The sequence below is a fragment of the Peromyscus leucopus genome, chromosome 2, assembly GCF_004664715.2.
Source record: "Peromyscus leucopus breed LL Stock chromosome 2, UCI_PerLeu_2.1, whole genome shotgun sequence".
NCBI classification, from domain to species: Eukaryota; Metazoa; Chordata; class Mammalia; order Rodentia; family Cricetidae; genus Peromyscus; species Peromyscus leucopus.
In genome coordinates, this window is record NC_051064.1 from 136,080,850 (window position 1) to 136,107,914 (window position 27,065).

At 44.4% G+C, this 27,065-nt stretch overlaps 1 protein-coding gene across 1 annotated transcript in view; it reads right to left on the minus strand.

Annotated features, from left to right (window-relative positions):
* Positions 1-829: 829 nt before the first annotated feature.
* Positions 830-27,065, minus strand: part of Clic4 (chloride intracellular channel 4) — a 64,909-nt gene continuing 38,673 nt past the window's right edge. The window contains exons 3-6 of the mRNA XM_028875461.2: positions 18,006-18,131; positions 12,235-12,341; positions 5,124-5,305; positions 830-4,257 (exon numbers count right to left, since the gene is read on the minus strand). Coding sequence (XP_028731294.1) covers positions 4,093-4,257; positions 5,124-5,305; positions 12,235-12,341; positions 18,006-18,131 — 580 coding nt within the window. The 3' untranslated portion in view covers positions 830-4,092. The remainder of the gene's footprint in view (positions 4,258-5,123; positions 5,306-12,234; positions 12,342-18,005; positions 18,132-27,065) is intronic.

The window sequence follows — 27,065 nt, forward strand, 5'->3', positions numbered from 1 at the left end:
ATTCATTGTATATATCTAGGTGTTTTGTCTGCCTGTGTCTGTGCATCACGCGCATGCCTGGTGCCCAAGGAGGCCAAGAGAGTGACAGATCTCCTAGGACTGGAGATACAGTTATGAAACATCATATGGGTGGCTGGGAGTTCAAATCCAGGTCCTCTGGAGCAGCGCTCTTAATTGCTAAGCTACTCTCCAGCCCTGACTTTTGAATATATTTAATGTTGTATGTAGAATTCAGCTGCATTCTGCTGAGAATTTGCACACTGTTTTGGATTACACAGACGCCATCATTCTTTTGCTTCCACCCACGCCGTCCACTCTCGCTGCGCTGCTGGGGTGACCTCACAGCAGCTGTGAAAAGCAGAGGGACAGCAGCTGTGACGGGACACGGCTTCCACTTCATGCTCTTGTCACAGTTTCTGGGAAGTTACTGGTGAAGTTTTTATCGGGTTAAAAAAATATTACTGGTCCAGGGGCTGAGAGTCAGCTTGACAGTTAAAAGTGTTTATCGCTCTTGTTCAGGACCACAACAGGCAGCCTGTCACTCCAGCTCCAGAGGATTCTTCTGCTCTCTGCAGGCACCCCTACATACATGAGCGTGTGTGTGTGTGTGTGTGTGTGTGTGTGTGTGTGTGTGTGTGTACATAAAAACAAAATATTTTTAAATTTGCCCTATTTTGCTAAGAGTATCAGTTTTTACTAAATCATTCACTACACCAGTTGTGAGTTGATAGCATTTCATTTTCCTTCCTATTAAATGTGCTGAATCATATCAGAAAAGCACTCTCAAATACTTTTATACCAAGTTATTTCCATGAAGGAGACAAAAGAATTCTTTGATAGTGAAAATATATTTATTTACTTTTTTAATACAATAGCTGCCAGCAATCTACTGGTGTTGATGCTCCAGAGAGAAGAAAGAAAATGCAAGCATTCCGTAATGGGCTTTCATTCCTACCCAAGGAATTCTATAAACAAATACTCCAATCCTGTTTGGTCAGCATTATGGCTTGGGTGCTGAATTTTTATGGCTTGGGACTTAAATTTTTTCCGCACACTTTGATAATTGTAAAGATGAGCCTTTAGAAGTCTGCTGTGAGTTTCACTAATAAACGTGCTCTCTCTGACCAAATGTTGATTACTGCCACCCGAAGAAACTGGTGAGTCCACTACAACTTGATGGGATGTAGACCAAAATCTTCACTAAAAAATAATTTCTACTTCCCCTCATTTTTACTTTATAGATATTTCCTAAATGAGTTTAAATATGAAGAAACAAACCCTATCTACATGCAACTCTGGCAAGATTCCAGAATACCTCAGCCGAAGTATAAATGCCTACATTCTAGAGCTGATCCACTCAGTGTACAAATCACTCAGAATCTCCTCATGGTATGCAAACTGCTCAAGAGTTTAGAGCTATGAAAGCTAATGCTACTGAGAAAATCTTATTTGCATTGCATTGAAAATCTGTATCTACAGAACCAAGGAAGTTACAGAAATTAGAATAGTGAGGCGTGCCCACTGTTCAATAGTTTCTCAGTATCCACTGAAAACTAGGGAGACTCCACTCAGAATTCCGCCTCCAAGGGGAGGGCTGGTAAGGAAAGGAGGTGAAACACAGAGGGATGAGTCACTGGTGTGGATGTGAGCCCACACACTGCATCAGCTGCATGGAAACTTCCACATTCGCACGTCTCAGATCTCCAGGTTTTAAGCCACGAGCTCTGCCCAGGGGTGGTGGTGCTCACTGCAGGCCTCCTTCTCACAGCTTCCGTCCATTGCCAATCTCAAACCTGTCTGACTTTCTTCACAGAAAACTAAACTATCTCTCTACAGAGAAAAACAATTCTGCCTTTGTCAAAACCAAGGCAGGCTTCCCTTCCTTGGACATCCAGAGACAGCAAGAGCAACCATGAGGCAAATCAGGAGCCACAGAGAATAACCACCAGGGGTGGGCATCTCCGCCAGTTTCAGCCTGTCCTCTTCACTGTCCTCCACAACCTCTGGTGTGAGAAGCCCTCACTCCATCCACTTGCGGAAAGAACAGGCATTCACTCTCTGGAATCTTCCTCATGAAAGCTGCAATCCTACCCAAGGACAAGCTGTCACTATGTAAAGTTGGGACATTTCTGCCCGTGGAGACACTGCAGGGTCACTTCTCAAAGGAGGAAAGATAGTGCCTCCCCCTGGAACCAGACACATCCCCACCCAGTGTTTGCACAGTGATGGGTGCTCACACCCTGATCCGAAATAAGGGGGAAGCTGTGGCCGAGGCATCTCCCTGAGCCACAGGGACACACTGTAAAGCTCCCCTTTCCCCATGCGAAGCCAACTACTGGTCAGGTTTAAAAGGGGGCTGCTGATGAGTCAGACCGCTTCCTCAGAGCCGGCGTTTATTTACTGTCTGCACACCAAAGGGAAAGCAGGCCACCTCGAAGCGGCGTACTGTGGGGCGGAAAGCCTGTGGGAAACAGCACTTCTTCAACAAGTTACATTAAAAAAAATCATCAAAACTGTAGTACAGTCACATCCAGGCTCTGGAGGACTGCTTAGAGAGTCCACTTTGTTTGGGTGAGGGGACAGTAAATACACAGCAAACCTCTCCTTTTTACCAAACCCTTTCTCCTGTTAGACTACAAACAACTTTCAGCTTAGACTTTGTTTGAAAAGGAGAAAACAGGCCACAATCCCAACACTCGGGAGGAAAAGGCAGGATGGCCACAGCTTTGAGCCAGCCTGGTTCACCTATCAAGGTCCAGGCCAACCAGGGCTTCAGAGTGACATCTTACTCAACACAAACAGCAAGGACAAAACAGTGCTAGTCCTCAGTGTGGCAGTGGACGTTAGGCAAAACTGGGGAACTACACACCACCACGACAACCACAATTTATCCCAAGAGAAGTGCAGGGCCTCCCCTCGGTCTAAAGCAAATGGAGGTGGAATGGGAGCACGTGACCTGTGCTTCACGGGAGTTTAAGATGGGCTGGATGATGCATTCTTCACACCCCCTCCAGAGTCTGCTTTAGGAGTAACGTGTACTTGACCTTCCAGTAAGCTGACCCTGACCCCGAGTGAGGTCTGAGTGGTCCCCATGCTGCTCACCACGCTGCAGCAGTGAGTGTCAGCTTGTGTAGTGCTGCTGCTCCAAGACAGGAGGACCAGGGCCACCCAAGAAAGGAGCTTCTCACAAGAGGGAGGGAGGCTTGGCGGGGCTCGGGGACAAAGCCTTGTCAGACCTACACAGAGCCCTGGGTTCCGTCCCAGAGAGAGAGAGAGAGAGGGAGAGAGACAGAGAGAGAGAGACAGAGACACAGAGAGAGAGAGAGCTGTGACAATAAAGGCAGAAATACTGTTGCAAATGTATCTAAGGCCCCGGGTGAAACCCACAGCAGGTAACATAACAGAGAACCCACCCATCTTCTCTCATCATTTTGAGGATGTCTTCCCAGCCCTCAGTCTTTCGGTTTCTACATAGTATTGGATGTTACAATTTATACAAAGGACACATTTGGGCAAAATTAAGTATCTACCAAGAACCCAGCAGTCTCTCTATGGAAGGCAGTTTCCCAGACAGCAACACCCTCAGCACACTCCAGGGCAGAGGACACTGAAATAGCATGTCCAACACAGTAGCAACCCGTCCATATTCCTTACTCAATATTACAATTCTCCCCAATACATAAATATTCTTTGTACCATGCATTACACACCAGCGTGGGCCCACTGACGTCACGGCTACTATTCTAATGGTTGACCACTGGACCTCAAGTTTGCCATCTACACAGTGGATGGACATGCTGGTCGGGGCTCCAGAGGGATGGCAAACTGCCTCTCGTGTGACGAGCTTGTGGAGGAATGCCTCCGAACTGGAGGAGATGGGCAGGGCAGGGGGGCCGGGTAGAAGATTTTAGAATAATACTGCTTAGGAGTGTGTATTGGAGATAACTACTACACTTTGTCTACCTTTAATCCTAGTCTTGAGTAACTGCATGTTCATGCAAAAAAATACACTTCTATTTTAGAGGAGGCAGAGCAGTCTGTTAGGAAAGCGGATTCTGGGGGATCTGAAGGCATCTCTCTCAAAAGTGCTGTTTACTTGGTAAGTCTCTTGGCGACATCACTGTATGCGATTTCCACCTCCTTGTCGCTGGGGCAGGTGTTGGTGAACTCATCCCTGCTGTAGGCATTTGTCAGGTATCTCCAGATGCCCGTCATTCCTTTAGGAATATCAAAGTTGCGGTATTTTTTGGCCACCACCTATAAAATACAAGAGACCAAGAGTTACACCTACCTTCCAAGTCTCCACACTAAGTACGTCTGACTGAAGGACCATTCATTCTGTGAACCTTTGTCAGCACATTCTGGAGGCAGAAGCTCTTCCATGTTCTGTTCCCAGCTTCCATGCTGGGCAGCTCACAACAGCCTGTAACCCAGCAAGGAGAAAGGCACCCTCCTGGCCTCCCAGGTTAGCCAGGTGAACGCGCGCACTCAGAGAGAGCAAGCTACATTTCACTAGGACCAGGAGCGCATGCTGCATGCACTTGGAAATGCGGCAGCGGCTACAGAAGCCTGCCTCGGACTTGGGGAGATGGCTGAGTACAATCATCGCTGGGGAAGTATGTTTTAAACACACGCTATTTTCCGTTTGCTTTCTTTTCTTCCTTTTTTAGTCTGGGCTTGTTTTTGGTATAGTCTCATGTTAGTTACGCTGGCCTTGAACTCTCCATCTCCTGCCCTCATCTCCCAAATGCTGGGATTGCATACCAGCTTCTCAAACGGTTTTTCTTATCTTAGAGCTTTACTACATAACTAATGCTCATTTAATAACTGAGCGTGGTGACCACTTGGCATTTCTGGTTTTGAATTAAAAAGGTCAGGTAGGGGTTGATCACCAAACGGGATTTGACAGGGTCAGGCCAGTTCAGAGTTACCCATGACATCTTTGAGTTTTTATTCAGTCACAGGAAAAGAAAAAAAAAAATTCTTGCTCCAGTCTCAGTGTTTTCCTCCCTGAGACAGGGTCTCACACAGCCCAGCTCCACTTTCTATTAAGTGGCCCGAGGACGTGTTGACGGGGTGGAGAATCACTGCTCCGGCAGCACCCCCACTTCTGGCAGGCCCACCTTGACAATGTGCAGCTTGGGCAGCAGGTTGCAGTCTGCCAATGTCATCTCATCGCCGTCCAGAAATCTACGTGTGGAAAACTTGATGTCCTCCATACTGTTCTCATCAATTTCATCAGGGAGGGGCGAATTCAGATACTCATCCAGTTTCTGCAGAGTCTTCAGGAGCCCCCTCTCCAGCGCTGAAACAGACACAAACACCGTCAGAGAGGAAGCCAGCCCTGAGCAGGGCTGTGCCTCAGTAACTGCGGGATGTTCACTAGTACCCCGGGCCCTCACACCCTCAGCTCGGCTCCAGAGCAAGACAGAAGGCCCCTGCCTGCCCCTGGAGCTTGTCTACACTCTCGCTCCAGCAAGCGTATAAACAAATGAGAGTCCTGTCTATTTTGCCAACCAACAAACGCCCCCCCCCCCCACACACACACACACTACACATGCTGCAGCCCAACCCGCTGGTGTGTAACCGCAAAGACAGGTGGGGAAAGCAAGTCTACTGATTCACAGCCGGGAGGAATTCTTATCAAGAGGAGAGCACGAGAAAGTGGTCAGGAGGCACCAGTGCCTGGGGTCTCAGCCTGTCTTGTAACACATAAGAGGCCAAGAACAGGACTGCCTCGCCCAAGGCCCGAGCAGAACGGGAAGGCACAGTTACAGTTCTGAACTGGCTGCCTCCTTGAGAGCCAGAACTAGAGACAGCGGCTGTCAATGCCTCGGAAGTCGGACTAAACCACGTGCACGCACCTGAGAGTCAGGTCAGCTAGCCTTAGAGGAGGGAGCAGGAGCATTATAGAAAGGAATATAGAACAACAGCCTCCACTAACCCCTTCCTTTTGTGTTGTTGCTGGTTTGGAGAGGAGTGTGTGGTGTGTGGTGTGTGTGTGTGTGTGTATGTGGGGGGGGGGAGGGGAGTACTGGATCCTAGACCTAGTGCATGACAGACAACCCCCTAGCTATTGAACTATATATCCCCAGCCTAATCCACCTCCCCCACAATTCTCAAAATAGATTAACTCATGCTAACATCTGGTAAAAAGAAAAAATAAGGGTAAATATCATGACCTTGTTCACAGCAATACATACATGTGTAAGTATGAAGAAGGTTGGAGCCTTTAAACCATAAAGTCAAGTATTACACGCTTTACATCAGGTATTTCACCAGCAACATAAATCCACCCTATCAACACTTCTTCCAATTGCTACCTCCCTCCCCATCCCTCAGTTTCTCTGTGGCAATGGATGAAGTCTGGCTATGTAAGAACTTATAGGAACCAAAAGATGAATGAATTTAAAAGACAAAAAGCAACAGAGTTCAGAAGCCGTGTGAACAAGTAGAAGGGATATATTCAACAAAATATAAACTCGATCTTGTAAACTAGAGTAGATTTGAGTGCTTAGAGGAACTGCTTGGAAGAATTATGAGATGTGGCCTTTGGAGGACGTTTGTCCCGAGGGGATGGGCTTTGGGGGAATCAAAAGTACATGTCATTCCCAGTGTGTGTGTGTGTGTGTGTGTGTGTGTGTATGTGTGTGTGTGTGTGTGTCTGTCTGTCTCTGTCTGTCTCTTGGATCAGACGGAAGCTCTCAGCCAGTGCCTCAACACCACACCCACCTGTCTGCCTGCTGCCATGCTCTCCTGTGATGACCATGGACAAGCCCTCTGAAACTGTAAGCCCTAATAAATGCTTTCTTCTATAAGTGGCCTTGGTCCTGGTATCTCAGCACAGCAACAGAAAAGTAATTAAGACATGGACCTTTCCTTTCCTTCTCTCAGGCTGACACTACCAAGAAAACCCTCAGAAGCAGTGACAGTGAGCACCCTGTTCTAGCTCCCAATCTCAAGGAGGAAATGGAAATCTTCCAGTATTCCCAAGTATGGTGGTTGCTACAATTTCCTACAGAAAATGATAGCAAACAGTATACTGTGTGTAACAGAGTCTCACTATGTGGTCCTGGTTGACCTCAAACTTGCTCCGGTCATCCTACCTCCGTCTTGTGAGTGATGGAATTACTGGGTCATCATGCCAGGCAGGAAAAAAAAAAAAAAACGAGTTTCTTAAAAATGTATGGAGAACGGGGCTGAAAGGTGGCTCAGAGGTTAACAGCACTGGCTGCTCTTCTAGAGGACCCAGGTTCAATTCCCAGCACCCAAATGGCAGCTCATGTCTGTCTGTAACTCCAATTGTCTATAACTCCAATTCCAGAGCTTCTGACACCCTCACATAGACATACATGCAGGCAAAACACCAATGCACATAAAAATTAGAAAATGTGTTGAGCTTGCTGCTAAGCATCTGTGGGGGACGATGGGAATGAAGGAGGCACCGTGTCTGGCTATGAAACACAGAAAAATCCCCTTTAACACGTAAAAAGAGAGTGGATGAAGTTTCTACTTCGGTAAATACCAAGTTTTATGTGTGTACTGTTCGAAGATGTGTTGCTGTGATTGGTGTTAAAAAAAAAAAAAAAAAAAAAAAAAGCTGAATGGCCAATAACTAGGCAGGAAAGATAGAGGAGAAAATCAAGACCCACAAGAGGCACCATCAAAACTCGGAACAAGTTGGCTACCAAGAAGAGGAAAGAGAAAAGCCATGTGGTAAAATGTATATTAATAAAAATGTGGGTTAATTTAAGTTATAAGAGCTAGTGGTGCAAGCCTAACTATAGGCCGAGCTTTCATAAGGAATAAGTCTCCTCCACGTCATTTTCTGTGAGCTGGTGCTCTCCCTGCCAAACCTGATTACAGACAGCGACAAACACACAGGCTGGATCCATCAAGATCACCCTCATTTTCTCCACAATCAAACAGGAGGGCTTTTTCTGGGTTGTTTTGTTTTGTTTTGCTTTGTTTTTTTAGAAAACAAATAGGCAGCAGAGGATGATAGAATTCAGAAATAAATTTGGGGAATTATGAGCACTCAGCTGAACCTGGAGACATGACAGGGAATCATCATTTAAAAATAAAGATTAAAAAAACACAGCAATAGCTACTACCTTCTTTTAATATTATACAAGACAATGGTAAAGCATATACAGCTAAAACACAATGATACAATTATTAATAATATGAACTAATAACAATCCAGGGTTAAAAATAGCTAGGTTAGTAAGGAATTGAGGGCATGATGGAAAAATCTTTTTATGGTTATACTTAAAAGAAAAGAAACAGCTGAGTGGTGGTGGCACACACCTTTTATCCCAGCATGCAAAGGCACGTGGATCTCTGTGAGTCTGAGGCCAGCCTGGTCTACACAGCAAGTTCCAGGACAGCCAGGGCTACACAGAGAAACCCTGTCTCAAAAAAACAAACAACAAAACCAGTGAAAATGGAGAAAGGAAAATCAGTAATAATTTATGTCATTATTAATAAAAATTAATGATTCATCGTAAGGTATGGCCAACGAAAAAAAGACACAAACAGGCACGAGGAGGTTCCAAAAACTGCCAGTCAATGAACCCAACAAAGTTCCAAGGCTCAGCTCCCAGGCAAAGGCCTCTGTTGATAGGACAAGGAAACACCAAGATTAACCACTGGGGGGCAGCAGCAGGTCGCCAGAAAGTGGTCTGTCTGCAAGTTAGGACTGTTACTCTCCTATCTCTAGGAAGCTAGTCCCAAAAAACAAAGAAACAAAATGCAATGCAGTATACATAGCTTAAAATTAATTATGAAAATTAAAAACATTTTGGCCTATGGAAATACAGCAAAATTAAAAAATGCAGACACACGAGTCAGAAGTCTATGGAAATGACCACTTTGAGGTTACAGAAAATACAAACTGGTACAGACTTTTGAAATTTTGGCAAAATTAAAATGCGTAAAATTGCTAGACACGATGGCACAAGTCTATAATCTGCATCCAGGAGAGCTGAGGGTCACACAGTAAGACGCCATCTCAGAGGAGGAGGAAAGACTTGGGCCTGCCCACACGTATTTGGAATCTAGGATAGTCTTGGGTAGCATGGTCACGGCCAAACCCCTTGAGGCCATCTACAAGGTCCAACTAGGAAATGGCAGATACAAGTCCTATTGAATAAGGAGCATTTCTAAAGCCTGAGGCACACTTGTTTTGACTGGAAGGACTGGGGTGGGGGTGGTACAATTCACGGTCTTCTCCTGCCTCAGCCTCAGGAATGCTGGGGTCACAAATGACAAAAAGCATTTTTTTTTGGGGGGGGGGTGAGACAGGGTTTCTCTGTGTAGTTTTAGCGCCTGTCCTGGATCTCGCTCTGTAGACCAGGCTGGCCTCGAACTCAGAGATCCGCCTGGCTCTGCCTTCCAAGTACTGGGATTAAAGGCGTGCACCACCACCACCCGGCTGATAGGAAGCATTTCTAATACATAATAATGTGAATATGCACAACACGGTTTTATATAAAACGACTCCCAGTCACCTAGGATCTGTTATTGAATTACATACTGAAATTATATTGAATTTACTCTCCAACAGCAAGTCAGAGAGGATCAGAGGAAGTGTCTTTTGGACAGGACAGGACTCATGAACACTCATGAACACACAGCAGCTGCGGTCGCCGCACAAGCCAAACCAGTTAGCATTCTAGCACGGGAATGGGGGAGACGCATGAGCCCCATCCCTAGCTGAGGAACTACTGACAATTGATGGCTTCTGGGGGAGAGAGAGTCAGTTTTCTTTAAAGGTGTGGCTCCTGGTAGGTCACCCAGTTTCCAGTGGATGGCCCCACACCCAGGAATATATGAACAGCACAAATTGTCATCAGTGGGTTATTAAAAAAAGACATGAAGTTGAAGGAGTGGGGGGATGGGGGGATGGGTGGAGTTAGGGGGGGGAGAGTGAACAGGACAGTGTCAAAATACATCGTGTGCATGTATGGTAGTCTCAAAGAACAAAAATAGCATTAAAAACTATCCCTCCACAACCTTAGCTTTTCCAATAAGCAAAACTTGCTCTATTACTTATATGATTTGAATGGGCAGATTAAATGTGACATAAACATTTCTGTTGGTAAAATAGAGACATCAATCTGAGCACCAGCCCTTGTCCATTTTCACTAGACTAATACGATAACATCTAGACAGCTAAGTCCTTAGAATTAGGTCCTAAGGGTCTTTAAACTCTTCGTATGTAATGGATTTTACAAATATTTACCAGGCTGATAAAGCCAAGACTTGTCAATGAAAAGGTGACGCCCACGTCTGTGTAAACTGCCGGAGTGTGAGTGTGAGTTGGGAGACGCTGCCGCCGCTGCCTCAGCTTATTAAAAGCGTGTAATTGCCCTCAACCGACGGTAAGAGAACGGCAGCCAGCACACAAGGGACAGCATTCAACGCAAAGTGGATTTCAAAGTGTTTTCTAAAGTCTCAGGGCAGTGGCGGTCCCTGTGGGAAAAGGTAGCTCGGCAACTAGAATTCTTATTTACCAATAGGTATTGACTAGGAAGAAAGCCTTCTGCGTTAAGTGCTTGCCTCGTCCTTCCTTACTGGCTGCAGCACTCTAAAGACAGTAGGCGTAGGTGGCCACTTAGGCAGTAACAACTTGACAGGTAAAAATAGAATACAAAGTTATACTTAAGTGAGTCACTCTCCTTCCCCAGCCCTCATCCCCCAAGGCAAAGGAAAACTCACTTTATTTTCCTCTTCTACCCAACATGTAGTAAAAGAAATCCACCCGAAACTCCAGCCCTCAAAAACTGCACACAGAAATAAAAACATTACAAAGAGCACAGGGTGGTCAGCTAGCAGACCTGGGTATAAAGGCCAGCTCTGTGAAAACACTGCCTGCACAAGCAGAGAGCAAAACACACACTCTGGGAAGAGGGGACTCCAACTTAACCATTTGCTCAGAGTATAAATTGCATAGAGAGAGAGACATTTTTAGTCAGGAAAATGGCTAATTACTCAAGAAAATTGCTTCTAAACCAAGGCAGCCGCTGGAACACATTATAAAAATAGATGTAAAAAGCCAAGCCTGGGCACTAAAACTGTCCCCTCCCCCTCCACTGAAGAAAAACACTCCAGAAACCAAGAGTAAAGACACGGAATCCCATACTGAGTTATGAAAGGCTGTGAGCTTAGAGCTGGAAGCTGAAATACCAGGGGAAGTAGCACGAGCTTTGCTTTTGGGTATTTGCTGCTACAACAGCACTGATCATCAACCCCCATCCCCAGGCTGCCAGGGCTTCGGAGCCCAGCTCAAACTACCACCCTGCCTACAGCCAGAGCAGGCACAACCCATTTTTAGAGGGCAGACTTTTGTCTGTTTTTTGTTACTGTTCTAACTTTTTGGGTTTGGGTTTTTTATTTGGTTTTTTGACACTTCCATGTAGCCAGGCTGGCCTCAAACTCTGTATCTTTTAATTAAAACAAACGGCCGGGCGGTGGTGGCGCACGCCTTTAATCCCAGCACTCGGGAGGCAGAGCCAGGCGGATCTCTGCGAGTTCGAGGCCAGCCTGGGCTACCAAGTAAGCTCCAGGAAAGGTGCAAAGCTACACAGAGAAACCCTGTCTCGAAAAAAAACCAAAAAAAAAAAATAAAATAAAATAAAAAAATAAAACAAACAAACAAGTTGTCTCTATACTACTAAACTATCCCTCACCATAATAATGACCTGAACCAAAATTTCTAGTTTTATGATCTGCAGGCTGGTGAGTCCAATCACCTAAAGACCACACCCAAAACTGCTCAAGAGGAGGAATCAGCAGCACACATACACACAGCAAAGCACAGAGCTCGTTTAGGCTGCCAGTCCCCCACAATAACCAAGTGATTTAGTTATCAGTCAATCAAAGCTAACTCTATCTCACCACCACAACCAATCTGCCCACCCCTGGACGTGTCCTCAGTTCTCTGCGGGGTTCCCTTGAGTAACTCTCAGTGTCTGAGAACTCAATGCCTCCCATCACACATCTACCAGACTCCGGGCACCGCACCGGAGCAGGTGCTGGATGCGCAGCAATTTAACCACTTCCCCGGGGTTCTCATCACCTCCACCGACAGCTCTGATCCTTACAGGAAAGCCTCAACTCCACACACTCCCTCCTCACACTCACTGTCTTCATAACAGCTCAAACTGTTGTGTGGGTTTTGTTTCTGTTGTGACAATCCAATTTATTTTATTTTATTTTATTTTATTTTACCTTCATTGGCTTCTGGCCTTGAGTTCTTGATGTAAGCAGAGAATTTGGCAAAGATGTCCATTCCAGCAGTGTTTGACTCCGGGTGTTTTGGTGAAAGCTTTAAATACCTAAATAGAAAAGGTGATGCTGGATTACAGATCCTTCCAGAAGAAATTACCCCAAGTCCTATCAATCTGCAAGCCACTATTCAGGTGACACCTGCAGAAATCTCTGAACAGTTCCTGACCTAAGAAACACCATCACCTGTTTTCTATGGTAGTTTTTAAATGGTTTTTTTTTCGTTAGGAAACAAAGCTCTGCATGGTGTTTTTGTTCACATATTAATATTCCTGGCAATCAAAGGGCATCCACTCCCCAGCTCCATTTAGTGATTAGAATGCTAAGGAAATGGCTTGTTAAGGGGTCTGGGCCAGGAGAACACACAGGAACAGATAGATGTCCTAGGATGAGACTTTTCAAGCAGGCCATCCAAGGGAGCTTTTCATGGTAAAGGGAATGTACTCCATCTTCACGTCCAACACGGCAACCATTAGTGCCAAGAGGCTATCAGAACAACTTTAAAAGAACCACAAAGAAATAAGGCAAGTCACACTCAAACTCTCTGCAGCCGGGGGCACAGCTCTCACAGCTGGGTGCTTAGTATGCTGGGCACTGGCCTGGCCTTGTGAGCAGCCTGAGGGAACCAGACAGCAGGAGGAGCCCAGGCTGGTCAAGCATCTTGATCATCCACAGCCAGCTGAGGACAAAGCAGTAGGTGGACCATTCACTTCCTAACAGCAGCCGGCCTTTCCCAGTCCCTATGTGCTAAACACGCTGTAGTTTATTTAGGACCTCAGTGCTATGCAATAAATAAATAAATAGGATGTCAGACATCATACTGAACCCTCTTTTGTGCTGTGACCAAGTTTTCAACTTTAAGAAAGTCATGACACACCAGCTTTGAATAGGTGTGCACACGCATGTACTTTACGTGTTTAAATTTCAACCACACATATTCATCAGTGTTTCTTCCTTAGAATGGAAGTCCGTGTGTGGGAAAAGTCTGGGCCACTCCCCTCCTTCAGCAGACCTTGCTTCATCTCAGAGGACGGCCTAGAGACTTTCAGTCCCTGAGCCCTGCTTCAGAGAATATTAATTAGCTGGAAGGCCTTGGAAAGTAAGGTACAATTTCACACTAAACTACTTATTTCAACTTATTCGAGAGGATGCTCTCTGGTCTATTTCCCTTAAATTAAAATGAAGGGGAAACAAAATTTGAAAGAAATTGTATTACAATGCAATGTTTTATTCTGTGTCTCTCTCATACACATACACATTTACAAACATATATATTCCAGGCTGGCCTCAAATTCACAATCCTCCTGCCCCAGCCTTCTGAGTGCTGGAATCAGTGTATTTACATTTCTTCTGCTTGCTACTGTGAATTCAGTAAAGGTCTATCTTCTAAAAAAAAAAAAACTCAGGCTGGTTTACTTTTTAATAGGTCCACCTAGTCTCCAAATTTCTGTTTAACCCTGGAAACTTCTCCCATAAACATTACACGACGTGTCTTAGTGAACAAACAGAATGCGTTTATGGGAATCACACACGTGCATGGACATTCTTCCTAACCTGAGTGGAGACATGAATCCCAAAGCCAACATCCCTGGCTCTTCCCTGACTCTGAAAACAGCCAGCTTGCCGTGGCGTGTTACCAATGGCTCTCACTCACAATGAAGACCCACACCGAGCATGCCAACAGAGCCAGTGTAGAGAAGACAGGGCCTCTTCAGTGTCTTCCTCTAGCCCAGTGTGACCCCTACTCTTGTGAAGCTGAGGCAGGAGGATCATGAATTTGAAACCACAAAACACAATAAAATGGCCTATCTTATTTATACAGACCCTGCCTCTAGAGTTACACATTGACGTCTGTCATCTTCTGTCCTAACCCTTCAGCTCTTAGAGCAAATTACAGTTCAGTTAAAAAGCCAGGTTTGGGCCAGAGAGACAGAGCAGTGACCAAGAGGGCTTGCTACTCCTGCAGAAGAGACCACAGGTTCGGTCCCCAGCACATATACACTCACTCAGGCACACACAGGTGTACACACACACTCACACTCACTCAGGCACACACACAGGTATACACACACACTCACTCAGGCACACACAGGTGTACACACACACTCAGGCACACACAGAGGTACACATACACTCACTCAGGCACACACAGGTGTACACACACACTCAGGCACACACAGAGGTACACATACACTCACTCAGGCACACACACAGGTGTACACACACACTCAGGCACACACAGGTGTATACACACACTCAGGCACACACACAGGTGTACACACACACACACACACACTCAGGCACACACGTACACATTAAATAAAACGTTTTAAACCAAGTTTTAAAGCTTTTTGGGTAAGTAGTTCCTTTATTAAAAGAAAAACAAGAGGAACTAAATTATTAACTAATAAAAATAATACTTTCCCCAGAGGACAAGAGCAAGCCGTTAGACCCTGTAGTTTCTCACAGAATGCTCCTCTGCATTCAGCTTTGCACCAGTGGCCACATCTCAGGAAACGCTGGAGCCCTTGCATCTATCTGCCTGCAGGGCTGGCATCACAATGCTCACAGTTCCAGCCGCTGCCTTTGGACAGGCTGGTCTACCTGCCAGGGCAGTTCTGCTGCCCATCCCCCTTACCTGTAACAGGGCACAGCATGAAGAGCACTCATTAGGCCTGGAGAAAGCCACAGCTACATGAGTGAATTTGAGGCCAGCCTAGGCTACATCAGACCTTGGTTTAAGGAAGAGGAGGAGGGAGAAGGGAGGATGAAGAACAACAAAAATAAAATCCTGTCTATATAAAACTTTAACCAGAAACTCTTCAGGCTATAAAGAAAAAGGAAACTACCCTAGGAAGAGCTTAGCACACTATGAACACTAAAACAGAAAGACTTCCCACCCATCTCCAGTTAGAGCAGCTTTATAACCCGCCCAAATAAAGTGGAGAGGAAATTTCTATATAAAAAAGAACAAGTTGCAGTCCAGCACTCAAGAGGCAGAAGCAAGTGGACCTCTATGAGTTCGAGGCCAGTCTGGTCTATGGAGTGAGTTCTGGGACAGCCAGACACACACAGAGAAAAAGAAAAGAAAAAAGGAAGAAGTTGCAGGGCATGGTCGCACATGCCTGTAACTGCAGCACTCCCGAGGCAGAGGCGGGCAGAGCTCTGAGTTCAAGGCCAGTGTAGCAGCCAAAGCAACACAGTAAGGTCCTGTCTCAATAAACAAATAATAAAAAGGAAGAGTGGAAAATGTTTATTTCCAAGGTCTAATTTAATACATCGGATGCCAAGAAACCAGAATATTTGGGTTTTAGCTCTATTTTCCCTACTATCTACTCCTTCTGAGAAGCTGTAGCAAGAAGGAATACTAATACTAAAACTGACTTTGTTGCTGCTGAAAAGTAGGAGAAGACATAAGAAAATGTTTCTTGGCCCAAGTGGATACACAGTTTATCCATGCACTGATTTAAAAACTTAAAATGGGGCTAGAGAGAAGGCTTAGAGGTTAAGAGCACTGGCTGCTCTTCCAGAGGTCCTGAGTTCAATTCCCAGGAACCACATGGTAGCTCACAACCATCTATAATGAGATCTACACACTTCTGGTGTGTAGGCATACAGAATACGCACTGTATACATAACAAATACATAAATCTTAAAAAAAAACTTAAAATATCCTTGGAAAAATGCACGTAATGAGTATTTCAGAAATGGCTTATGACAAAATACAATTTTGTTCATAGAGACTGGATGTCTTCAAACTGCTTCTCCACTTAGAATTTAAGGTCAACACAATGAACCTGGCTACATGAGAAGATTACTATCAATCAGTGGTCTGAGAATAAGTTGCCAATTGGTACCTTCCTCAGAGTTGACAGACTTAAGAACAGAGAGATCTAGAGGCTTCTATGATGCAACAATCTAGAGCCATTTCCAGTAAGTCAGACGCATGTTCCTAGTTGAGTGTACAAAGTCCCCCTTTCTGCTGAGACCTTGGCTGTGGTTTATTGGCATCCAAATTAGACGCATGGGCTGGGAGAGGGAATTAGGATCCTTTTAAGTGTTGTTCACAGATACTTTTCAGGAAATGAAAGGATCCCAGGACTACTGGAAAGCAGAGAGAAAAGAAACTTGAGACTCTCACAGAGAAGGAAGGACGGAGGAGGGCTTGTAGGCTGTTAGTATTTTAGAGCAGGATTAAGAGAATATAGCACAAAATTACCAACCCAGCACACAATGTGCTGATCTGCATCCTTCCTTTCTGCAGTCACACCTCCACTTAACTGTGTATACGGACTTCAACTGAACAAGTAAAGCTTAGTTAAGGGAGGGTCAGCTCTCCTACACAAACCTTTCCTCCACCCACTCCTGCATCCCACTTGGATTTGACTATGCTGCTTATGTGCTTTGTTTTTTGAGACAGGGTCTCCCTCTGTGGCCCTGGCTGGCCTAGAACACACTCTATAGACCATGCTGGTCTTGAACTCACAGAGATCTGCCTGCCTCTGCCTCCTGAGTGCTGGAACTGAAGATGTGCGCCACCACACCTGGCTGCTGCTATGTTTTTTCAAGAGCAGGAGCTAAGCTTCCTTTCCTGCTGATCCACATTGTTCTGCTGTATAATGACTGAATAGAAGATAGACTGATGGATGGACTGATGAATGGATGGACTGATGAGTGGACTGATGGGTTGATGAGTGAATGGATGGACTGATGAATGGATGGATAGACTGATGAATGGATGGATGGACTGATGAGTGGATGGATGGACAGACTGATGAGTGGATGGATGGATGGATGGATGGGTGGATGGATGGATGGATGGATGGATGGATGGAGGTGAGTTAGTGGGGAGATGGACAGATACTGAGCAACTAATTTTGGAACCATCTGATCCAACAATCCCCATTGTTGGGAAAATTATCTGGACATGAAGAGTAAAGATAAAGCAACTGGCAAGAAAGGGTGGGTCAGAAAAAAAGAAACACATTTTCAGGGCTGAAGAGATGGCTCAGTGGTTAAGCTAAGTGGTTAAGACTCCTGTTCTTGCAGACTCCTGTTCTTGCAGGAGTCCTGAGTTCAATGCCCAGCACTCACATGGTGGCTCACAACTGTCTATAATGGAATCCAATGCCATCTCCTGGTGTGTATACATACATGTAGACAAAACATTCATATACATAAAATACACAAATAAATACATCTTTAAAAAAGAAAAGAAACACATTTTCAGGTTAATTAAGCTGGTAAAGTCTAGAAGAAAACTAATAATGCTTTGAAAATAAAAGTAGGATATAAAACCTTCGATCTGCATTTTGAATTTCCATTACAGTACAAGCAGGACTTCAAAGTTTGGAATGACTTAAGGAATGCCAGGCAGTTGCCCTGAACTGGAGCTTCAAAAAGCTCCCTTCAAAACTGACCAAGAACAAACTGTAGGTCTGGCAGCCCCACAGCCCAACTAGACTTTCCAACTGGGTGAGCTGGAACCTGTTTTGTTCACCAAGAGCCAGATTAGGGACTCTCTAGCTTAGACTGATTCCACTCTTTCTTAGTATAGCTAAGCAGAAAGTCCATTTGACACTGATGAAGCATGAATCTTACAAGGGAGTCCTGGTTATCCCCAATTCAACGTTGTGAGAATTTAAAGAGTATCCAGAGACAAACAAAGCTTTATTCAAAGCAGTGGCACTATGCCCACACATTCTGATACTCACTTCGGGGGGCACAAGACTTCTTCAAGAAATTCTTCAATCTTATTTACATCCGTTTTGACTTCGCTGTTGAAGGTTATAAATGGTGGGTGGGTCCCGGGAGCCAAGTTCTGTAGATCTGCAGGCTTCCTGTTAAGCAAAACAGTGGTCAAGATGAGATCACTTTTCACTCTAAAAGGCAACAGCGAGTTCTGGAGTGGTTCTAACCCTCCAGTTTGTAAGAATGAGCAAGCCCCAGGGTTCACCAAGTCTAAGAGTTGCACAGTACTCTAACAAGCAGAAACCACACACACAGCACATAATGTACGGGAAGAGCATTAAGAGTCTCTGCTTTACCAACCAAAAGACAAATCCTTCATCCTGGGCCTGGAAAGAAGGATCAAGAGTTAAGAATATGTATGGCTCTTACAGAGGACCCATGTTTAGCTCCCAACACCCACATAGGGCAACTGACAACCACCTGTAACTCCAGATCCAGAAGATCTGACACCCTCTTCTAGCCTCCATTACACGGGCACACACAGGCACACACACATATGGTTAAAAATAAATAACATTTAAAAAGATAAAAAAAACAAAGTTCTTCATTCTCATTCCAAATTCAGCTAGGCTGCCTAAAGGTGTTGGGAAATGAGGGGGCAGACTCAAGAAGGTCAGCCTGCAGGTTCAACTTTACACTGCCTACCGCTGAGCAGGACAGATGAGCCAAACTTCTCTAGGCCTACATTCTTTTCCAGTTTTCTTTGTTTTGCTTTGTTTGGGGGGTGAGAATAAAACAAAGAAGAACAAGCTCCCGCAGTTCTGAACTGTAAGAAGAAATCCTGATCCCTTTATCATGTCCATATGCATCAGACTAACAGAGAGAGAGACTATCTAGTCTCTTAATATGTAAAAGATGGTATGAGCAAGGTAAGAAATAGCACAAAATAGACAAACTATTCAGTGTGTAAAACATACTTACGCTTTGTAAGGACTTGTCCAAATGACTTTAAGTCATCAAAAACTTAAGTAAAGCCAGGAATGGTAGCATACCCCTTTACTCTCAGCAAATCTTGGTGAGTTTGAGGCCAGCCAAAGGTATAGACAGAGACCCCATCTCAAAACAAAGATTAAGTAGATATAGGCCCGAAGAATTATGTAAGAGGGAGGAGGGCCTGGAGAAATGGCTCAGCAGTTAAGAGCAAAGGCTGCTCTCCTAGAGGACCTGGGTTCGAATTCTAGTACCCACATGTTGGCCAAGAATTAGCTGTAACTCCAGTCCACGGGATCAGACGCCCTTTGTGGCCTCCACAGACACTGCACAGACACACATGCTGGCAAATCTCACACACACACACACACTCACACTCACACACACACACAGGCAAATCACACACACACACTCACACTCACACACACACACAGGCAAATCACACACACACACTCACACTCACACACACACAGGCAAATCTCACACACACACACACACACACACACACACACACACACACACACAATATGAAAATAAGATCTAAAAAGAAAGAGTGACAAAAGGCAACGGGGTATGGTGGCACACCTACAATCCAAACATTCCGGAAGCTACGGCAGGAGATTCATCCCCTCTAGTCTGAACCACTCAAAGAACAAAGAGAGTAGAGTCTCTAAAAGCAAGACTCTGTCTCAAAAACAATAAAGAGGTAAGAGAAAAGCCAGTGAGCACATGGCCAAATATACAATTACTAAAGAAATCCAAAATGCAACAAGACGTTTTCCTACTAGAAAAAAATGGAAAATATAAAACACTGATAAAGATGGCTAGACTTTATGATTATAACTACCAACAAGAAGGAATGTTGTTTGTTCCTAGCTGACTAAAAAGCTCCCCCAGCCCTCCAGTGAACATCAGCATCAGTGTGTGAGATGATTAGTGTATTTGACAGTGACAAGACAAAGAAATCACAAAGCACCACGACATTCACTCTGAATCTAATCTCGCCTCTAGGGTATGTATTTCCAAGTCAGGTCTAAACTGGGCATAGTGGCACACGTCTTTAAACTCAGCACTCAGGAGGCAGAAGCAGGCAGATCTCTGTGAATTCCAGGCCAACTAAAGATACAGAGAGACCTTGTCTTTGGGGCGGGGAGGGAAGACCAATAAACAAAGTGAGGTCTAGGACCTTTTGTTATGCAGCCCACGTTTAAAAACTCATGTGGGCTGGAGAGATGGCTCGGAGGTTAAGAGGAAGAGCACCCACATGGGGTGGCTCACAACCACCTGTAAGTCCAGTTCAAAGGATCTGATGCCTCTGCTTCCTATGGCACTGCACTCATGTGCACATATCCACACAGACACAAACATACACGATTATAAATAATACAAATATTAAATAAATTACCCTCATAACCCAGTGTGGTGACCTGGCATGTGTGATCCCAACACTGGTGTGGGAGGCTGAGGCAGAATCACTTAGCTCCAGACCAGACCAGGCTGTATAGGGTCCCAGGCCAGCCTGAGCCACAGATGAGAGCCAAAGAAAAAAAAAACATCTCCAGTACCTGAGACATACATCACAGGACTGAAATGGCCAGAAATTACTTTAAAATAGTTCAGAAAAGAGGCTAAGATCGGAATAACACAAAAATGATAGATTTTGGCAACTGAATCAAAAATATGGAAAAAGATTTTCTACTTTTTTTTTTAAAGACAAGGTCTCATGTAGCCCAAGCTGGACCCAAATTCACTGTGTTTAAATTCACTTGAACCCAGGTCCAAGTGGGCATTGAACTTCTAATGTTCTTGCCTCAGCCTCCCCAGTACTGGGATTACAGGCATGGGCTGCCTACCATATTTGGCTAATTCTATTCTGATATGTTTGAAATTTTTCATAATTAAAAAAGTAAACTCTAAGCTAAAAAAAAAAAGGCAGTTAGCAACATATCCCTTCAAAGAGCTTCCCACAGCCATTGCAGCCCACAGAGCTAGTTCTCTTATTTTTAAATTAGCCGGCCTGCTTGCTCTCTTCCTTCCTTTCTGACCACAAATGCAAAGAATCTGAATTAAAACTATCTTTTTTTTTTTTTTTTTTTTTTTTTTTTTTGGTTTTTCGAGACAGGGTTTCTCTGTGTAGCTTTGCGCCTTTTCCTGGAACTCACTTGGTAGCCCAGGCTGGCCTCGAACTCACAGAGATCCGCCTGGCTCTGCCTCCCGAGTGCTGGGATTAAAGGCGTGCGCCACCACTGCCCGGCTTAAAACTGTCTTTAAGTATATCACAAAGGAGAATTACTTTTCCATTAAAGACGATTTCCAAAAGAATGGACCCTACACACTACAATAAGTCCTGCTATATCCATTTCCCCAGGTCCCCTTCATTCACACTTTACTCTGGCTCCATCTTTTAATTAGGTTAGAAAAAAAAGGACCTCTTTCTTTGGGTACATTCCAATCAAAGATATAAAGATTAGCTGTGTGGTGATGTCTTTAATCCCAGCACTGGGAGGCACAGTAAAAACATAAAGCCTATATTTTTATAATTATTATTTTATGAACAGATTAGAGTTGTATAAAGGGGAAGAAAAGGCTCAATGCTTTAAAAATAGCCCATGGAAGGGACCACATAACTAGCTCTTACTTCCACAATTGAGCATGGCAACTTTTAAGCACCCCCCCAAAAAAAACATGTTTCTTAGTGGAAGGGGCAAAGTGAATGAAACCTGAATAAAAGGTCCGGGTAAAGTCTCCAACTGTATAGCTCTACAGTCACTGGATCCACCAGTGACCAAGTAAATAACAGCTAAACAAAGGTATGCAAAAAAAGGGGGGGGGCATTAGAACTCCCAGTATCACATTAACAAAGCATTATATGAAGGGGTAGGTTATATCAGTTTCAACTTTAATGGAGTTAAGGGTTCAGAATTGGTTATGCACGATCAAATGATTTATAATAAAATCTGATTAGAGGATTTATTTGACAATGAGACAAAAAACCAGGCATACTTGTGATTACCAATTTGCATTAATATTAATGACTGGTAATTAGTCATCTTATTTGAAAGCTATACAGACTTTGAAAACAACCAAGGTCGTAAAAGGATTAGTTGTTGAAATTAAGGCCCTTCCATTCCCAGTGAGAGGGGAACTGGGGAAAAACCTCAGCTTCTCTCGATGGGGAATCTGCAGGAGTGCCAGGCAGGAAGGTGACTCTTCACAGGCTCTGTGACAGCCCACAGGACCATCTGCGACTGCTAGTCCTCCTTGGCACATTAAGGATGCTAGTTCCATGTGACCCACAACAGCCCCTTTTACAGATGCTTTCCAGACAGAGGCTGAAGCTTGAGAGAAACCCCAAGGCAGTGGCTGACCACTCTAGGACATCTTCCATCTGTTTCCTAAAAGGCCCTTAACCCGTATTCGGCAGCTCACGTAAGCTCATTCAAGTTTTCCCAAAGTGACAAAAGCCAGGGCCCTGAGTTTACACCTTGAAATTCTGCCTGAGCTGTGCAGCACTCCAGAGTTCTAGGACTCTGACGGAAATAAATTATTCCGTCCTTTCCCAGTTTGTTTCGAGATGAAAAACAGGAAGAAGAACAACAACAACAAACACACACACACACACACACACACACACACACACACACACACACAGAAAGACAAAAACAAGAAAAAGAACAAGAGAGAAAGAAAGGAAAAGGGGAACCCAGTTGAGGCTAATATTATAAGTAGCTTAAGTGGCTTAATTTCCATTAAAATTGAATTCACCCCACTCACAACAACAAGAAGGCATATGAGGCTGGTAGATTGGTTGCGGTTGCTCAGTATAAAACATGAGCACAGCACAGTGACCCCACACGGGAGCTGGCTCCTGAGGGTCACCTGTCTCTGACCCAAAGGGAGCAGAAAGGACCGTCTCTTGAGTTGTTTCAAAGGTACCAATTTTCAATGCATAGCATTATATATAGCAAGAGAATACTTGACATTATATAAGCAGTCAAAAACAAAACAACAGAAAGCACCCAGCCTCACAAAGGTTACTAGTAGGGGATCTCTAATTGTTTTGTGATATTTTCTCAGTTAGTTGTTCCTTACTACTTACTACCTGGAATCTTCTGGCTGACTAATGAAGTCACAGCTGGGAAGTCACAAGCGCCTCCTTCCTAAGGTCTGTCCAGTTAAAGTGGTTAGAGGATTTCACTGATTTTTGCTACATGTTATAATCAGCTCATTTTTGTCTACTTCAGTATCAAAATTTGTGAAGAGATATGGATGGATGGATGGACGGACGGACGGACGGACGGACGGACAGACGGACAGACAGACAGACAGACACATGGATACATACATACATACTTGTTTGTTTTTGATTTGAAGCAGGGTTGTCTGTCCTGGAACTCACTTTGTAGACTAGGCTGGTCTCAAACTCACAGAGATCTACCTGCCTCTGCCTCCTGAGTGCTGGTATTAAGGGCGTGTACCACAATGCCAAGCTAAGAAACAATATTTTAAAAATAAAATATCACTCAAGACTTCAGAAGACATTTTAATAACACAATGTATAAGTAGAATTTAGAAAAATATTCATTATGGGGCTAGAGAGATCTGAGTTCGGTTCCTAGCACCTACAGCAGGCAGCTCAGGGATCAGATACTCTCTTCTGGCCTCCACATTTATACATAATTTAAAAATAAGCATGTCTTTAAAAAATAAATTAAAAAAAGAAAAATACTAATAACTTTTCTAATTCACTCTTGGCAGCCTCAGGACTTACTCTCTCTGACATTCTCTTGGAGAGGTTTAAAAAAAAATTCACCTATGGAAGCAAAATTCACCTATGGAAGAGGCACAGAGGGAAAAAGACAGAAAGGCAGACAGACTGACGGACACACAGTATCTAGTTCAGAATCTATTTGTGAAACTGTCTTGAGATGGACTACAGGGCTGGACTAGGAGCCTCAGCAGCTTCATGAAGGAAGATGAAGTCGCCTTTCCTGAATGACTAATAGCCACAGGAAACCGGCAATTCTCTAGAAGCCTCCCTGTTCCGTTACAGTTACTCTCTGCATGTGTCATTCATGCATCTGTTACTGGAGATCTACCAGGAAATGTCACCCACTTCTCAACTTGACAAAGTAGGACAAGACAGACAGACATGATGGTGGGCTGTTGTTTTGAGGGATGGTTGCTGCTGCTACTGCAGCTGCTGCTTTGAGACAGGGCCTCACATGTAGCCAGGCTGGCCTGGAACTAAAGATTCTTGTTCCTTATAACCTTGGGATTGCAGGCATGTACCACCATGCCCAGCTTGAGACATAATAAAACTGAAAACATCTTGTGGGTTTATTTGGAAATTAGATTTTGCTCTGAGTTTATAACTCCTTTTCAAAGGCTTGGTACGATCATTTTCATGGCTCCGTTGTTGTATTTTAAACTATTATGAAACTACATTGAAGTTTAAACTACCACAATAATCCTCCATAACAATGTTGCTACTACAGTAACTTGACTCTGAGTCTGATCAATGTACTGTATTATAAATGGTATGCCTACATTTGGAGAAGGAAATCATTATGACGGGGCAAGTAAGATGATTTTCCATGTTTAACAGAAAATAGAACTGTACATTTCCCAGGACTTAAAAAAATGACCTCCATTTATTCTCTCAAGGGAAAGCTCGTAGAAAATATGATTCATTGGTATTGTGACAGACATGACTGCTTTTTGTGATAGAAAGCTAATGTTAGGGCTGGGGAGATGGGTCAGTATAGAAAGTGGTTGCTGGACAAGCATAAAGACCAAAGTTCAGACCCCCAGGACTCAGGTCAAATCCGGGGATGGGCACATGTGCCTGTCATTTGGACAGACAGTCAGATCTCAAGAGCCAGCCTGGCCAAAATGGTGAGACCCTGTTCTCAGAGATGGAGCAAAGGCTCAGAGGTTAAGAGAACTAGCTACCAAGAACCCAGATTCAATTCCCAGCACCCACATAGTAGGCTACAAACTATCTGTCACTCCAGATCTATGGGATGTGATGCTCTCTTCTGGCCTCTGTGGGCACCAGACATGCAAGTGGTGCACAGACAGATATGCAGGCAAACACCCATACACATAAAATAAAAGAGAGCCAGTTCTCAGGGGATGAAGATGAGTGATAGATCAGGACATCCAACATTCCTCTCTGGCTGCACACACATTCATACACCACAGACAGACAGACAGACAGACACACACACACACACACACACAGCTAACTTCTTAAAGTTATCATTTCTATGCACTTTCCCAAACTAGGTCATTACTGTACAGAGGCAGGTGTCTTAGTGTGTGTCCTTCTGATTGTCTCTCATCAGATTACCAATCTTATATTTTATTTTGTTTTTGTCTTTTGAGACAACATCTCACTATGTAGACCTGGCTAGCCTGGAACTCAACCGGGATCCATCCTCCTGCCTCTGCCTCCCAAACTCTGAGATGACACGCACGCCTTCACCTTCTTATACTTCCTGCTTTCTCTTCCCTTCTCACCTGCAATGCCTAGCTATAGTACTGGAAGGTTGGACTATGATGTAACAGAGCAATAGAGACACTAGTCTCTGGCTTAAGAACTCCTGGGCAGAATGAGGGTAGTACACACAAGTCTTCAAATTAAAACCCTGTTTACTGCCATGTGCCTGTCAGCCAACACAAGCCCTGTAAACCAATAAACTCTATTCATTTAGAGGTCAAAACCAGCTGCTGGCGGTAGCACAGGCCTTTAATCCCAGCACTTAGGAGGCAGAGGCAGGTGGATGTCTGAGTTCGAGGCCAGCCTGGTCTACAAAGGGAGTTCTATCTAGGAAAACCAGGGCTACATAGAGAGAAACCCTGTCTCAAAAAAGATGCCAAAATGGTCTGAAAATAGTCAAAAGTACCTTGAACACTGCCCATCACACAGCTGATACTGAAGGATAACCTTCCCTCTGTCCTAACTTGAACGAGTAACTGACCCCAAGAAGATGAGGCTGCGTGCCCTCGGACTCGGGAACTCCTCTCGGGGCTCTCGGTGCAGAGCCAGGCCTCACTCCTTTCTCCCAAGCCACCCTGCTTCTTCCTCCCCGTGATGCTATGTGATCGTGTCTGCTGCTGGACTCCCGGTTCTAATGTATGCTCATCTGCAGCTTTTGTTCAAATAGCAATTGCTGAAATAGATTCTTTCTGTAGCCTGGGTGCCATTTTATCTAAAATGCCTTTAACACAACTTCATCAAGAACAGAGAAACGAGCTTGGAAACAACTCCCACTAAAGCATTAAGGCTGCACTGAGAGCAGGCAATGGCGGTGTTGGAAGGCTCACAGAAGGCGAACATATGCCAGCACAGTCATTAACACCAACTGAGACTCAGAACACGCGCCACTGTGCCAGAGCCAGACCCGCCTGTTCCTGTGCATGAAAGCTAACAATCACTGCTTCCGAGAGCGAGTGGGCTTCTCAGTAGCTCTCAGGGGGCCATCACTCTGCACTGGCATGCTCTGGGATCAGTACTTTCACTGTGGAAGTGGGCAATTTCTAAGATCTGCAGGAAAATGAGCTCAGCGGGTATTTTCTCCCCCACAGATTTCTAAAAAGAGTTACAAAGCTTTAAAACTAAGTATATATTATGGAAGGTACTTCATAGCACGGAGTACTTCACTCTTTGTGACAACTTTATTATATGTTGTTTCTGAGCCCATGTTCATTCTCTTGGGTTACTTTCTTTTTAAGAATGTTCAAAACTCTATAAGCTCGTAGGAAAGATCTGAACGGATAAATATCACAGACTTTGCCTAAAAGCAACGATCTCCATGAAAGAACACTGATGAACTGGCTGGAGCCGGAGGAGGGAGTCATCATGGCCTTGTGAACCTTCGTTTTACCCTCCTCAATGTTTAAGCTAAATGTGATATCAAACACCTGCAATACCTCTACTTGGCAATGGGAGGGCAGGGCAGGAGGAATATTGCAAATCCTGTCTCTAGGAGGGAAATATATTTTAGATGTACTAGACCTTAACTTCAGGTGTTCTCTGCTCTTGATCTGATGCATAACCCTAGAAAAATGCACATCCTTGGTATTTT